The 15,276-nt window shown below is 44.4% G+C and overlaps 1 protein-coding gene across 1 annotated transcript in view; it reads right to left on the minus strand.

Annotated features, from left to right (window-relative positions):
- Positions 1-15,276, minus strand: part of LOC143986493 (uncharacterized) — a 195,210-nt gene that overhangs the window by 59,232 nt on the left and 120,702 nt on the right. Inside the window, exons 30-32 of the mRNA XM_077484835.1 lie at positions 10,286-10,339; positions 6,759-6,803; positions 4,701-4,754 (exon numbers count right to left, since the gene is read on the minus strand). Of these exons, the coding sequence (XP_077340961.1) occupies positions 4,701-4,754; positions 6,759-6,803; positions 10,286-10,339 (153 nt within the window). The remainder of the gene's footprint in view (positions 1-4,700; positions 4,755-6,758; positions 6,804-10,285; positions 10,340-15,276) is intronic.

Consider the following 15,276-nt stretch of genomic DNA (forward strand, 5'->3'; position numbering starts at 1 on the left):
TCTTTACTTATTTGATTGTTTTAGGTAGTAAAAAGTGCCCATTAACACGTAGTGCTGAAATTAGTTAAAAACAACTGGATTTTAGTGCATGGAGTGGGCCGACTCATGTGCACTCGTTTCTGAATGCTTGCTGTTGGTTACCGGTTATCACCGCGCTTTGTACAAAAAAGTCATCCAAATTAAATGAACTAATGCTGGGGAAGAAATTACTATGGCACTCATTCCACACAACCATCCTACTTTGGCACTGACTCTAATGCCGCGTACACACGATCAACACCCACCCACCCCAGTGTGAAAGAAACCTAAGAGTCAGGGTGGGAATGAGAGGGGAGGGGCTGAGAGACAGAGAGGGGGGCTGAGAAGACAGAGGGGGGGGCTGAGAGAAAGAGAGGGGGGGCTGAGAGAAAGAGAGGGGGGGCTGAGAGAAAGAGGGGGGGCTGAGAGAAAGAGAGGGGGGGCTGAGAGAAAGAGAGGGGGGCTGAGAAGACAGAGGGGGGGGCTGAGAGACAGAGAGGGGGGGCTGAGAAGACAGAGGGGAGGGCTGAAAGACAGAGGGGAGGGCTGAAAGACAGAGGGGAGGGCTGAAAGACAGAGGGGAGGGCTGAAAGACAGAGGGGGGCTGAAAGACAGAGGGGGGCTGAAAGACAGAGGGGGGCTGAGAGGGACCACATAGCACTGTCCCCATCTGCAGTCCGGGGTGATCGAGCCCGCTCCTGTTTGCCTCTTCTCCTTCCTGGGCTGTCACATCTAAATGCCCACCTCGCTTATCACCTTCCCCAAATCCCCACCGCTGTTAGCTGCCACACTCCCGCCGCCTCCGAACTCTGCTTAAAAAACAGCCCACTGAGCAGGAAACTCCCGGTAGTCCGGATGGCCAGTACATGCCTGGGCTTCTACCAGATCTGTTATCCCAAGGACCAATCTTCCACCCTGCTTCTTGGTCTCTTGTCTTTGATGATCTGGCTGTTGAAACCCAGGTTCTGAGAGACAAGGGCATTGCAGATTCTGCAATTCCCACCAAACTAAAAGCTAGTAATTCTTCTTCGCACAAGAACCTGTTTGTTTTTAACTTTTTTGTTGAGCTGGTTTACCTGCGTTGTTTGGGTGTACCCAACCCACTGCTTGCCCTGGTATTGGATGCCCCTAGCTTTCTGAATATCTGTGCTTCAATGAACAATAGAGAAAATTCCAATAGAGAGTCCATTAAGGGAAACAGCTCTGTTTCCTCATATACTTTGGACTGCTTTCTAAACTGAACAGGATTGATATGGGGGGGGGGGGATTATAGTCTCTAGGGGTTTGGTTTTCAGTTGTCTATGTGCTTAGTGTCCATTTCTCCTGTAGGCGACAGTATAATCTAGGCTTCCCACTATCAAGCTGTGTTTCTCACTGAACTCCCAATTTTTTTTCATGGTGTTAAAAAAAAAAATGTTTTAAAGCGGAGCTCCCCCCTAAAGTGGAGCTTCCGCTCATTGGAACCCTCCCCCACTCCGGCGCCACAATTGCCACTTTTCAGGGGGGAGGGGGGTGCAGGTACCTGTACAGTACAGGTATCTGCACCCACTTCCGGCATAGATATCTGCAGAAGCTACGCCCCTTTCCGAAGGTCCCCCGCTGCCTGCTGGGAAACACGCGGATCCCAGAGACAGCGGGGACCATCCTTATTGCGCAGCGCGACTCACGCATGCGCAGTAGGGAACCAGGAAATGAAGCCGCAAGGCTCCACTTCCTGATTCCCATAACCAAGATGGCGGCGGCAGCACCAGATAGAGGATCGAGAGATCGGCTTCGGGTGCTGACATCGCTGGCGCGCTGGGCGGGTAAGTGTCATTATTTTAAAAAAACGGCGGACTCCCGCTTTAAGTAGTTAGCATTGCCGGTCTATTGCTATAACTATGCTGAAAAAAAAAAAGAAGTGCATCCTGCAAAGCAAGCAAATTATATTTACCTGTGTCGAACCACTGAACTCTGCTGTGCTGAGAAGGTATTCTTTCTGGAAATTATTTTGCATTTGACACTTCCGGGAGTGTTGGATCCTGGCATCCTTGCAGCACTCTTTGATTCTTTTCACCGGCCCCTACTTTACCGCAAGTCACAGTAGTGACATACGGTCGGTGAGAAGAAGCACAAAGTGCAGCAGGGGACCAGGCACCCAACACTCCCATGATAAAAAAATATCAATATTTTTGCTTTTCATTTATTTTTTGTCCCTTTAATTTAAAATATTACATTTGCATATAATGTAGCCTTTTATACATCCAACAGGTGGAGTTCTTAGCTACTGTAATGGCTATTTCTCTCTACCTGTTGTCAATAGATCATGGTAAAATTCACAGAGTGTACACATGTGTGATTAGTTTTTGCACGAAATCGAAGAATTTTTGATTTGTACGAATTTCCGTAAATTTGTACATTCGGGAGGATCCAAAATACGAATTGCTATGCTTCCGAATATTGTACAAAATACGAAAAATTTGGTTTATGAATTTCGGATCCAATTTCCTAACGAACATTCGTAATTTTTTACAAAAAGTTAACGAACCTAAAAGTTAAAAACCCAGGAAGTCAGCACAGCACAGGGATGGTGGGGGCCCCTCATAATGATAAATTCATCATAACGAACATTCGTAATTTTTATGAAAAGTTAAGGAAAATTCATATTTCGTACAAAATTTCGGACACTAATTACGAAATACGAATTAATTCTAATTCCAAAACGGAACAAAACAAATTTATTGATGGCGCACATGTCTAACACACAGTGACTACTCCCTTATCAGACAGTTGTTTCTTAGGTTTCAGTCAGAAAAAAGCAAAAGCTCAAAGCAAGCAGCATCTTTCATGCTCTAATTAGGTAAGCCATGGTGTTTCGGGAATATTTTGACATGAGTTGTTAAAAAAAATTAAATAAGATACATATAGTAGGCTTGTGGAATCTGTTTAGTAACGAATCGAAATTCGGCCGAATTTTGCATCTTTCGGACATTTGGATGCATCCGAATGTCCGAATACAAAAATAACGAATTACAACGAATACGAAAGAAATATAACGAATGAATTCGACATGATTCGGTAATTCTTTAAAGATCTAATGAAACAAAAGGTCAGCTCAAAGTAAATCTTATAGTCCAATCAGCTAATTATTTTTAGAAAGTTAATAAAGAAAGAGTTAGAAGGATGTTGTATTGTATTTGAGCCGAAGTACTAAATGATTTCAACATGATTCGACATTATTTCAACCGCATTCGAAAATATTTTGTGACCCGACTTTAGGGCCATGTATCTCGGGGTCACTTGGTGCTAGAAACTCCAAATTTGGATATGTTGTAGTGCTAGTACTATTGTGTTTGCAAATTTGGAGTTTCTACCACCAAGTGATCGCGAGATACGTGGCCCCAAATTCGAGTCACAAAATTTCAAGCACTTTTCTGCAGCAGAGAATGACATTTTGCGACCCAATTTTGGGGCCACGTATCTCGGGGTCACTTATAGCTAACCCCAAATTTGGTATGCAAACACAATAGTACTAGCACTACAACATATCCAAATTTGGAGTTTCTAGCACCAAGTGACCCCGAGATACATGGCCCTAAATTCGGGTCACAAAATATTTTCGAATGCGGTTGAAATAATTTCGAATCATGTTGAAATCATTTCGAATGCGGTTGAAATAATATCGAATCATGTTGAAAACATTTCGAATGCGGTAAAAATATTTTCGAATTTGGTTGAAATATTTTCGAATGTGGCCGATTTTTCGAATTCGGTAGAAAACTAAACGAAATCCGAAAACGAATTTAAGGAAGTTAACGAATATAACTAAATGAAATTAATGAATTAAAGAGGAGCTGCACAAAAAAAAAAAATATTAAAAGCCAGCAGCTACTAATATTGCAGCTGCTGACTTTTAATAACATCACACTTACCTGTCCCAGGTTCCAGCGATGTCGGTGGCAGATGATGAGCGATCGCTCATCTCGCTGCAGCCACCGCCGCCATCCTCTGTCAGGGAATCGGGAAGTGAAGCAAGAGGGCTTCACTGCCCGGTTCCCTACTGCGCATGCGCGAGTCGCGCTGTGCTGGTTCCCCGCTGTGTCTCTGGGAACTGTGTGTTTCCCAGAACACAACGGGGGGGGGGCGGAGCCATGCGGCGGTGGGCGGAGCCATGCGGCGGTCTGCCCGGAAGTGGGTGCAGTTACCTGGATTATCCAGGTAACTGCACCCCCCTCCCCCCGAAAGGTGCCGATTGTGGCACCGGAGGGGGGGAGGGATAATACTAGCGGAACTTCCCCTTTAGGGTGAAGAACCGCTTTAACTAATTAAAACGAAACGAAACTAAACAAATTTTTTCCTTTTGCACATGTCTAACATATAGTAAAAAAGTGATATAAACATCAATCTGAAAATTTTTAATTCAAATTAAAACTGAAAATTATTATACTTTAGGTGAATTCTTAGAATTATATTGATTATTAGGATGCAAGTTAGTGTATCACTACTTGTCGGGGTCATGTGAAACGTTAAGGAGCATTCCATTGCTGCAAATATTTAATTTAGATTTGTTTTGGCACCAAAACCAATACAACTGCGCCAGGCTCCCAGCATCTTAAAAAGTCAGGGTTCTGATATGTATGGGCTGATTTGACATTTTCCTGATATTTCATTTTAAAATCTTATACAGTAGTATTTGTACTTACGGGTGGTCCAGGTGGTCCATCTCTGCCAATCTCACCGCGAGGACCAGCTGGACCCTACAGAAAGGGAAAAAACCAAGATAACCACACACTAAATATTACAGTGATTGAAATGGATTACAGATGGGAGGTACAATTTCCTAAAGCACAACTTAACTGTATCTGAGCACAACAAACTGAAAAAAAATATTTAGCTTATTTGTAATATTCTAATTAAACCCATCCATCCATGTCTCCATGCTTTAGTTTGTTGCGAAATCCCTTTGAAAATCACCCCATAGCATTTATAGCAGAGACCATCTTAAATAAGGGCAGATGATTTATGTAGCATTTACTACATGGAATCCATCTGCCCTTAGGTCAGACATGTAGGCAGGAGGGTGTACTTAGCTGAGAAATCCCCTTCTTCAGTAAAAAAATACTAAAAGACTAATGGGATGTATGGTATCATTTTGGCCTAGGCCAGAAACCAGGAAGAAACTGAAGAAATTACAAAAATACTTTAACACAAGTACAGATAATATACTTTCCTATTAATTTACTAATGCTAGCAGCATTAGAATTAAGCATAGTTTAATTCCGCTTTTAAGGGAAAGCTAATGGTTTGTACAACATTTTCTTCCTTTTTTTTTTTTTTCTTTCTTACTTGTAATAAAGTAATAGCAAAATTTGAAGATAATCATTCTTTTTGGGAAAAATGTATGTGTGATGTATGGCATAAATAAGGAATAAGGTATAGAAATGACAACAAATAAATATTTAGCAATATGTTGTAATCTCCATTTGACAAAGCAGGAGATGCGTTAGGCTCCTTATCACATTTGAATCTCTATTTACCATATATGTTGAAAAAAAGTCTGTTATTTACAGAACTCAATAGCTCAATAGTTTTACAGAGCAAGCACAACAGGCCATACGTGTTAATTAAATAAAACATGTTTTAAAGATGTGGAAATAGGTCTTTTAAAAATCTTTCTAAATCAGTGCAAGTTGAAAGCTTCTACCTTCATTATAACTATCTAATCAGCCTTAGACCCCTTTCACACTGGGGCATTTTTCAGGCGTTTTTCAGGCGCTTTAGCGTTAAAAAAAGCGCCTGTAAAGCGCTTGAAAGAAGCCTCATCTGCAGTCCCAATGTGAAAGCCCAAGTGCTTTAAGAGCCCTTTCACAATGTCAGTGCCCGGAAAACGCTCGTAAAGCGCCGCTTAAACTAGCAGCGCTTTACCAGCGTTTTTCGAGCGTTATTGGGGCGCTTTTAACCCCTGCTAGTGGCCAAATAAAGGGTTAAAAGCGCCCACAAAACGCTGCTGCCAATAGCGTTTTTCAGGCGTTTTTCTGGCGTTTTACAGGCGCTTACCATTGATTTCAATGGGAAGGGGCGTTGTATTCACCGCTCCAAAAGCGCTGCAAAGAAGCTGCTTGCAGGACTTTTTTTGACGCCCTGCCAGCGCAGCGCCTTGGTGTGAAAGCACTCGGGCGTTTACATTGGGATTGCAGTTGCAGCTTCTTTCAGGTGTATTTTTTAACGCTGAAGCGCCTGAAAAACGCCCCAGTATAAAAGGGATCTTGGTGTGAAAGCACTCGGGCTTTTACATTGGGATTGCAGTTGCGGCTTCTTTCAGGCATATTTTTTAACGCTAAAGCGCATGAAAAACGCCTGAAAAACGCCCCCGTGTGAAAGGGGTCTTATTGTTGTGATAAGAAGCCAGCATTCCTGTAGACACCCAATGCCCTGTGCAGATACCCTGTCAAAGACGAAATTTCCAGTGCAGTAAACCTAAAGAAGGTATGTCTGTGATTTGGACTCATGTTGTCTGCACAAATGCCAGTAACAGGAGCAGGGAGAAATGCTTGTGTGAGTACAGATATTATAATTGCAAGAAAGAGAATATATATATATGTATTATATATACTGTATATTCAATAACCTATTGAAAAACTGGATCTGCTTCTACTGGGGCACCACCGGTGACATTGCTTCTTGTAGAGACTAATCCTGCAATATATTTCTGCTGATATGTCCTCACAGTACCATTTAATAAATAAGATCGCAATACTCACAGCCATTCCCCTGCTACCAGGAACACCTGATGCGCCCACTGACCCCTGTTGGTAGAAAATTAGATCAGGAAAATTTTTCATAAAGTGTGACATATCACAGGAACACATTACCCAAACCTAATCACTTAAAGCTGTTCTCAAAATTTCTGAGACCTCGGCCCAGTTAATTCTTACACAAATCTTCCATGCCCCAATAGTAAGAAAAAAAAAATACTCATAGATTCTAGGATTATGATAAGGACTATGTAATTGTAGAGCACAGCATACACAGTGGAGTAGTCTGGATACCCCCTTACATTGGTAATTAGCATGCCCCCTCATATTGCTTGTCAAAATTCCGTGTATCCCATTAATTGGAAATCAGAGCTTAGTATAACCCCTTTCCCTGGTGTTCAGTGCTCGGTGTACCCTCTTCCTTTGCTGCTCAGTTCTCAGAGTGCCCCTTTAAATTGATGGTCAGTGCATCCAATTATATTGGTAGTCGATAGCCAGCCTGCCCCATTACAACAATGGTCAGAGTGCCCATTTACATTGGTGGACAGTGTGCCCCTTATATGGTAATTGGTGTGCCCTTTAACCTCCCTGGCGGTATGATTCAGTCTGGAATAAGGTGCTGAAAGCGGCACAATTATTTTGCATGGAAATCTGGCTTTTATTTTGTAGTCCTGTAATTCTTAGGAATAACGCTCTTAAATCTCTTCAAACCAGGGATTTAGCAGACATCCCGGGTATGATAAATTTTATAATATAATAAAGAATAATAAAAATTATTCAATAATGTAATCAAATCCTAAAACACTGAAAAGGGACACTTTCTGGTTGCTATGGACAATCTCCAAATTTCAGGCAGAAAAAAACAGTATTTATAATATAAAAGTGCATGCAGGGCACTGCACAGACCACTAGGGACAAAGGGGGTGTGTCTTTTTTAATACAGCACTGTAATCTGTAAGATTACAGTGCTGGGTGTGTTTTGTGTGTTTTTACTTTTTTGAATTTGCCGCCGTTCTCCGCTCCCGTGCGCCGTAACGTCGCAGGGAACGGAGCTCGGCAGCATTCGGCACTGTGAATCGAGCGCAGGACGGCTCGATCACACAGTGCGGAGGACATCACTGGATCCAGGGGACAAGGTAAGTAAGTCTCCCTGTTTCCTCCCCTGCATCCGGCGATGCCATCCCGAGTCTGGCTCGGGGTTACCGCTTCTATCAGTAAATTCCCAACCCGAGCCAGACTCGGGATTACCGCCAGGGAGGTTAATGCTGAACTTGTGGTCAGTGTGTTTCTTTATGCTGGTTGTCTGCGTATACCCTAACCTTGGTTTTCAGTTTACCTCCTTACACTGGTGGTCAGTGTGCCCCCTTACCCTGGCGGTCACTGTTCTCCCTTTTGGTAGCAATCAGAGTGCTCCCTTACACTGGCAGCTGTTTCTCCTGTCACCATCCTAGGATAGGATGTGTGGTACTGGCAGGGTCACCAGATAACAATAAAGGAAAAATCCAGAAAAAAAAAAGAAAACTAATGTAGCCACCCCATCTAATCACTGGTAAGCTGTAATATATTAAATGTATTTTTGGGCTTAGATAAGGTTTAATTCTGTAAATATAGTGTATACTGTTACAACGATCTGACTAGGGATAACGCTAGAAGAAGAGTGTAAAGCTGGCCACAAAGACAGATTTTTGGTAGATTTTAGCCCTGGTACACACGGTCGGACATTCTGACAACCAAATCCGTCGGATTTTGTCCGAAACTGTTGCATACACACGGTCGGACAAAGTTGTCGGAAAATCCGATCGTTCAGTACGTGATGACGTTATTTCGTTACGACGGGACTACGTTCAGGCTAGTAGCCAATAGCTTTGGTGTAGGAATTTGATCTGAGCATGCGTGGCACTTTGTCCGATCGGAATTCTCTACACACAATCGGACAAGGTCCGATCGGATCATGTTGTCGGAAAATGTTACCGACAAGTTGGAAAACTTGGTCCGTCGGATACTCCGACGGAAACAGTCTGATGAAGAGCACACACAGCCGGATTATCCGACAAAACGGTCCGATCGGACGCATTCCGTCGGAATCTCTGACCGTGTGTACAAGGGCTAAAAGCAGATTCATTTTTGCCAACCAACAACAAGAACATTTTAATTGTTCACCGACAGCAAAGGAAATTCAACATACTTGACCTAATCAACTTGGGCTGATATAATCAATTGCTAGTAGGTCCATTGTAGTTGCTCTAGACATGATCCTCAATATCAAAAAACACATGGAAATGTATGGATCACACCTATGCTTGTATTTCTAGCTTAAAGTAGAACTATAGGCAAAATAGTTTTTCATTTTGGATAGAGAAAGGCAGGGTTATAACCCCTGTCAGATTTGTTTGCCATCTGTGTCCTATTGCGGAGATTTCCCTTCACTTCCTGTCCCACAGCCAAAACAGGAAGTGAGAGGTAATCGCTAAAAATTAAAGGAATTCTCATTGGGGGCCCCAAATCACCAGAACTAGTGTCCCCCAAAGGAAGGTTTCCCTTATGACTTTTCTGGAGACAACCCACAATTTGGGATTTTCTTTTACTTTCAATGATAATGGTAAACCAGACAAAACCTAAAACAAAAAAAAACAAAAAGTTTTACCTTTAGTTATACTTTAAGGCTGGATTCACACCTGTGCAGTTTTAGTGCTTTTTGCATTTTGCAGACGTGCAGTACAGATCGTGTTCCATAGGAAACCATGTTAAATTGACTCTAGTGCAAATCTGCAAAATGCAAAAAGCACTAAAACTGCATAGGTGTGAATCCAGCCTAAGGGTGAACATGAATTGATTGGAATGTAAATACTTGAAAATCATATCAAAAATAAGTTTCATCTAAATGTTACTATAATAAAGCAAAATGCATAATTATGGAAAATGCTCTATAGTTTGCCTTAAAGTCTACCTTCAATCAATTATTTATTTTTTAAGTTTTGGTTAGGGGAAGAATTTTATTCCTATTGGTGCAGATTACCCCTCAGCGGGAAGAGCGAGTATATCCACCAAAGGTATTACAACAGTTAAAAACAGGAAAAAAAAAATACAAACAGGAGTTCTAACTCCCTCCCGCTCTAAAATGCGGGCTTTTATGATATCACTGCCCAGACTTAAAATATGAAATTATGCATAAGGGATTCTGGATAACTGGGTCAGGCAAAGGGTTATAAATATTGTAAATAGGTTTTATTTGCTGGGTAAACCTTGTGGAATAGATGTAATGCACCAGGGTGCTACACACAACAAAGTCTGAAGCAAAGCTGGGATTTGTAGGCAGAGCCGGGACAAGGGGTGGGCAGGAGGGGGCGGTTGCCCCTGGCGCAATGGTTTATTGTAGGGGTAGGGGGCACCCTGACCCTAACCCTAAGGGAAAGGGGGGCGCAGCTTGGCATCTTTGCCCTGGGCGCTGGATAACCTTGTCCCGGCACTGTTCGTAGGGCATCCAGAGCAAGCACCATGCTGGGTAATGGGTATATATAGTGCATAGTGGGAACCTGTGTACCAGGCAGTCCTTCTGAACCCTCTGCTCCTGGAACACCGCGAAGACCCTGCAGGTGGAGATGGAAACAAAGAATTACAATTTGTTGAAGATATGTACAAGATGTACCTAATACATTTGTACCTAATAGAAGAATTAGGTACAAGTTGCATCTGAATCTGCTGCATTACACTATTCTAATGTAAATCTGTTTATGACTATTCAGAAGGACTTTGTAGAAGATGCATTCACTAACAGCCAAATGGCAACATCAGTTATGACACTACTGCCTGGCGACAGCTTTACCTTGAACTTTAATATCTCTACTGAATTTTGCTGGGAAAGGATAAAAAAAAAAAAGAAAAAAGAAAAAAAGGTGGTATGTGGCTGCTCCCCCTAGCTGTCAATGGTGGTGGCACGCATAGTCATAGCCCTTGTACACACGGGTTGGACATTCTGACGACCAAATCCGTTGGATTTTGTCCAAAACTGTTGCATACACACGGTTGGACAAAGTTGTCGGAAAATCCGATCGTTCAGAACGTGATGACGTAATTTCGTTACGATGGGACTACGTTCAGGCTAGTAGCCAATAGCTTTGATGTAGGAATTTGATCTGAGCATGCGTGGCACTTTGTCCGATGGGAATTCTCTACACACAATCGGACAAAGTCCGATCGGATCATGTTGTCGGAAAATTTTATAGCCCAGCTCTAAAACTTTGTCCGTCGGATATTCCGACAGAAACAGTCCGATGGAGCCCACACACGGTTGGATTATCCGACATTGTCCATCGGAATATCCGACCGTGTGTACAAGGGCATAGAATGCTTCCTAGTAACTTCCAATGAGCAGGATGGGTGGAGACAAACTCATTCTTGGAAGCTTATTTCCCAAGTGTTCTTCCAGGACAGCCCTTGAGAGATGGAGCTCCTCCCATCGACCCAGGAAACACATTGCCACAGTTCAAAAGGCGGTCCCTCAGGTCCCTGGTCAGTCATTTGTGTTTCCTCCGTCGGAGGAACATGTTGCCAGGAACCTGAAGGCCCCTCTCAGGGGCTGCCTGAGAACCTGTAGCCATGAGGGACCGGGTCCTATTCCTTGGCTGCAGTTTTGGGTCCATACCTTTTTTAAACGGCTCGGGTACCGTCCAGCTGATTCGGAGCAGACCCGTTACCCTCCTCCTTCCAGTGCCGAGGTGGCCAGGGGCAGAATGGCGCTGGTTTCCCCCAGGAGCGGTGAGTGGAACCTCCATCTCAGCTCCTTGTTGCGGTGGGGTCGGAGACGCCGAGCGTCACTTCCGGCGGAACCGCGTCATCACTGCGTGCCGAGACTTCCGGTTCCGGGTCTCTAAAGGTACAAGGAGGAGAGGGAGAGCCAGCGCTGTGCCTGTGAAGCCCGACCAGCGTCCAGCAATACCGGACTAGCGGCGGGATCGGGAGCATCAGAGGGGGACCATGGAGGCTATTCCCCAGGATACTCCGGCGGAGACAGGCACCAGCCAATCCCAGGTAGGCTGCTGGGCATGCTATTACTCTGGTGGAGTGGTGGTGTTTGTAGGCTGGGTCCTGTAGTGCCCCACGGTGGCGGTTTACTCACAGTGAGATTGTTTGCACTTGGTGATTGAAGGAGGGACATGGGGCTGACGCTAAGAAATCCTTTGTCTTCTTATTTCAGGCTAAAGATATCCCAAGGGAAGACAAGACAGGCCGCAAAAAGTGTCCTAATTGTGGGAATAGGTTGTCCTCTGGCTCTAACAAAGCCCTATGCAAGCAATGCATTGCAAGCTTGCTTAAATCTGAGGCAGATTCCCCTTTAGCAAAGTTTTTGGGCTCCTTTAAAGAGGAAATGGCGTCGACCTTTAAGTCCCTCCGGGAGTTAATCACTGACGTGGGATCAGCTGCAGCTGCCTCCACGAGTAAAGCAACTATAATCTCTTCCTCACCATGCCTTACAACACCCAGCTCAGGGGAGCCCCGTATGATCAGGGAGCCTAGCCCCACGTTGATTAGCCCCGATTCCTCTGACACTGACTCGGGTCAGGAAGAGGATCAAGTAACATCCAAAGCCTCAAAGTATAGATTGTCTCTTGAGGAAGTAGATGAGCTAATGGGGGCTATCTATGATACGCTGGAAATTGAGGAGGAAGAAACTCAGTTATCTAGACATGATCAAATGTATGAGGCTCTGGGGAAAAAGAAAGCAAGGGTTTTCCCTATACATAAGGTGCTTTCTGACCTTGTCCTTAAGGAGTGGTCTGAACCAGATAAAAAGGTTTTCTTTCCTAAATCCTTTAAGAGAAGGTTCCCTTTTGATGAGAGCCCAGAGGCGGTCTGGAATAAAAATCCTAAACTAGACGCCCCTTTGTCCAAAATCTCAAAACAAGCTGATCTGGCTTTTGAAGATATGGGTCACCTGAAAGATCCAATGGACAGGAGAACTGACATTGTCTTGAAGAGGGCCTGGGATGCCTCTATGGCAGGCTTAAAACCAGCTCTAGCCACTTCTTGTGTAGCTAGAAACCTGGAGTTCTGGTTGTCGCAACTTCAAGAACATTTAAAAGCAGGCACTCCTAGGGGGGAGCTTCTGAAATCCTTCCCTATGCTTTTTAAGGCCACCAGTTTCATCTCTGACGCCTCCACGGACTCCGTAAAATTTGCGGCTAAGTCAGCAGCACTTTCAGTGGCAGCAAGGAGGTCAGTATGGATGAAAACCTGGGGGGGAGACACGGCGTCTAAGACCCGCCTGTGCAGCGTCCCTTTTACAGGAGACTTAGTCTTCGGGCCTGAATTAGACTCCGCCTTAGAAAGGACGGCGGATAAAAAGAAAACCTTTCCCGCAAAAAAGAAAAATTTTCAAAGAAAAATTTTTCGTCCCTTTAAAGAACCCTCTAAACCAGAGAAGAGTTCAATCCCCAAAAAACATTGGTCGGGGCATAAAGGGAAAGGAAAAGGGGGCATACTGTTTAGCCGCCCCAATCAGGATCCCAAACCCCAGTGATGCCAGGGTCCCTGTGGGAGGAAGATTAAGCCAATTCCTTCCACAATGGGAAGAGACAACTTCAAACGAATTTGTCTTAAACATAATAAAAAGGGGTCATGCGCTGGAGTTTCACAGCCGCCCTCCTTCAAAGTTTGTAGTGACAAAACTTCCAAGTCACTCAGAAAAGGCCAGGGCCTTACCCTTACTGATAGGGGAGATGGTGGATCAAGAAGTATTGACACCAGTCCCTATACAGGAACAAGGAGACGGTTTTTACTCTCACATTTTTGTAGTAAAAAAGCCGTCAGGAAGATTCAGATTAATTATGAATCTCCGACCATTGAATCGCTCCATCCGTTACAAGAGATTTCGGATGGAGTCCATTTACTCCATAAAGAATCTCCTGCAGAAAGAGATGTTTATGGCTACCCTGGATTTAAGGGATGCTTATCTGCATATTCCAATAAAGGAGGAATGCCAGAAATTCCTTCGAATGGCAGTACAGATAGACACAAGGGTTTACCACTTTCAGTGCCGAGCGCTTCCCTTCGGGCTGTCATCCTCCCCAAGAATCTTTACCAAAGTTCTCGGAGAGGCTTTAGTTCCACTGAGGCTTCAGTCAGTCTCAATTATTCCCTACCTAGACGATCTACTCCTAACAGCACGCTCGGAGAGTCGTCTTTCTCAGGATCTGGAGTTGACTCAACTCAGCCTGAGTCGGTTAGGGTGGATTGTCAGCCAGGAGAAATCCAAGACAACCCCAACACAGGAGATCCTGTATCTGGGTTACTGGATCAAGTCAGTAGATCAAAAAATTATACTGCCGGAAGAAAAGATTTTGAATCTGTGGCAGAGAATATCTTTTCTTCAATGCAGCCCCAAATGTACAGTGAGGGAAGTAATGTCGGTCTTAGGTCTTATGACAGCAGCCATTCCAGCCGTACAATGGGCCAGGTTCCACCAAAGAGACCTTCAGGGGTTTCTGCTAGAACAATTAAGGGGCAGAGATCTGGAGGAGGAAGTTTTGATCCCCTCAAGGATAAAACGCTCCCTCTGGTGGTGGAAGGACAGGGAGAACCTGAACAAAGGGGTTCATTGGGTCCTTCCTATCACTTCAACACTGACAACAGATGCGAGCAGTTGGGGCTGGGGAGCCCACCTCGGCTCAAGCTGGGTCCAGGACAAGTGGACCCCGGAAGAGAAATGTTTCTCTTCCAACTGGAAAGAGCTAACAGCAATCCTGAGAGCGGTCTTAGCCTTTCACCCCACAATACAGGGTCACCATCTACAAGTCCGTTCAGACAATATGACGGCTGTAGCATACATAAACAAACAGGGAGGTACCAAAAGTCCTCGTTTGATGGTAGTAGCCAGACGCATTTTCCAGTGGGCAGAAGCCAATCTGGAATCCATTTCTGCAGTCCACCTGAAAGGGGAGCTGAACAACACGGCGGACTTCTTGAGTCGACAAAAGATTTCGAACCAAGAATGGTCCTTACACCCAGAGGCATTCAATCTCATAACAAATCACTGGGGAAAACCAGAGGTAGACCTTTTTGCGAACAAAAACAATGCAAAGGTTCCAAATTTTTTCTCGCTAAACCCAGGAGATCGGCCCCTGGCTGTAGATGCCTTGCAAGCTCCATGGTCTTTCAGTCTGGCGTATGCTTTTCCCCCTCTTCATCTCATTCCGAGGGTCCTAGCAAGATTCCTCAAGGAAAAAACCTGTTTGATTCTAGTAGCACCGTTTTGGCCCAGGAGACCATGGTTCACAACGTTGCTACAATTGACAGATTGTCCACCTCTAAGGCTTCCCTACAGACAGGACCTCCTGTCGCAGGGACCTCTTTACCATCCACAGGTCGCCACACTGAAGCTTTCGGCGTGGTTACTGAGGAGGAAATCTTAAAGAGTAAGGGCCTGACAGATGAGGTAATTGCGACCTTACTACAGAGTCGCAAACCAGTCACGAGGGCTATTTACAAAAAAGTCTGGCAAAAATTTAATAGCTGGTTGAATAGCCGT

Source organism: Lithobates pipiens, unplaced genomic scaffold, assembly GCF_037356315.1.
Source record: "Lithobates pipiens isolate NorthernLeopardFrog02 unplaced genomic scaffold, aLitPip1_a1.2 Scaffold_166, whole genome shotgun sequence".
Classification (NCBI taxonomy): domain Eukaryota; kingdom Metazoa; phylum Chordata; class Amphibia; order Anura; family Ranidae; genus Lithobates; species Lithobates pipiens.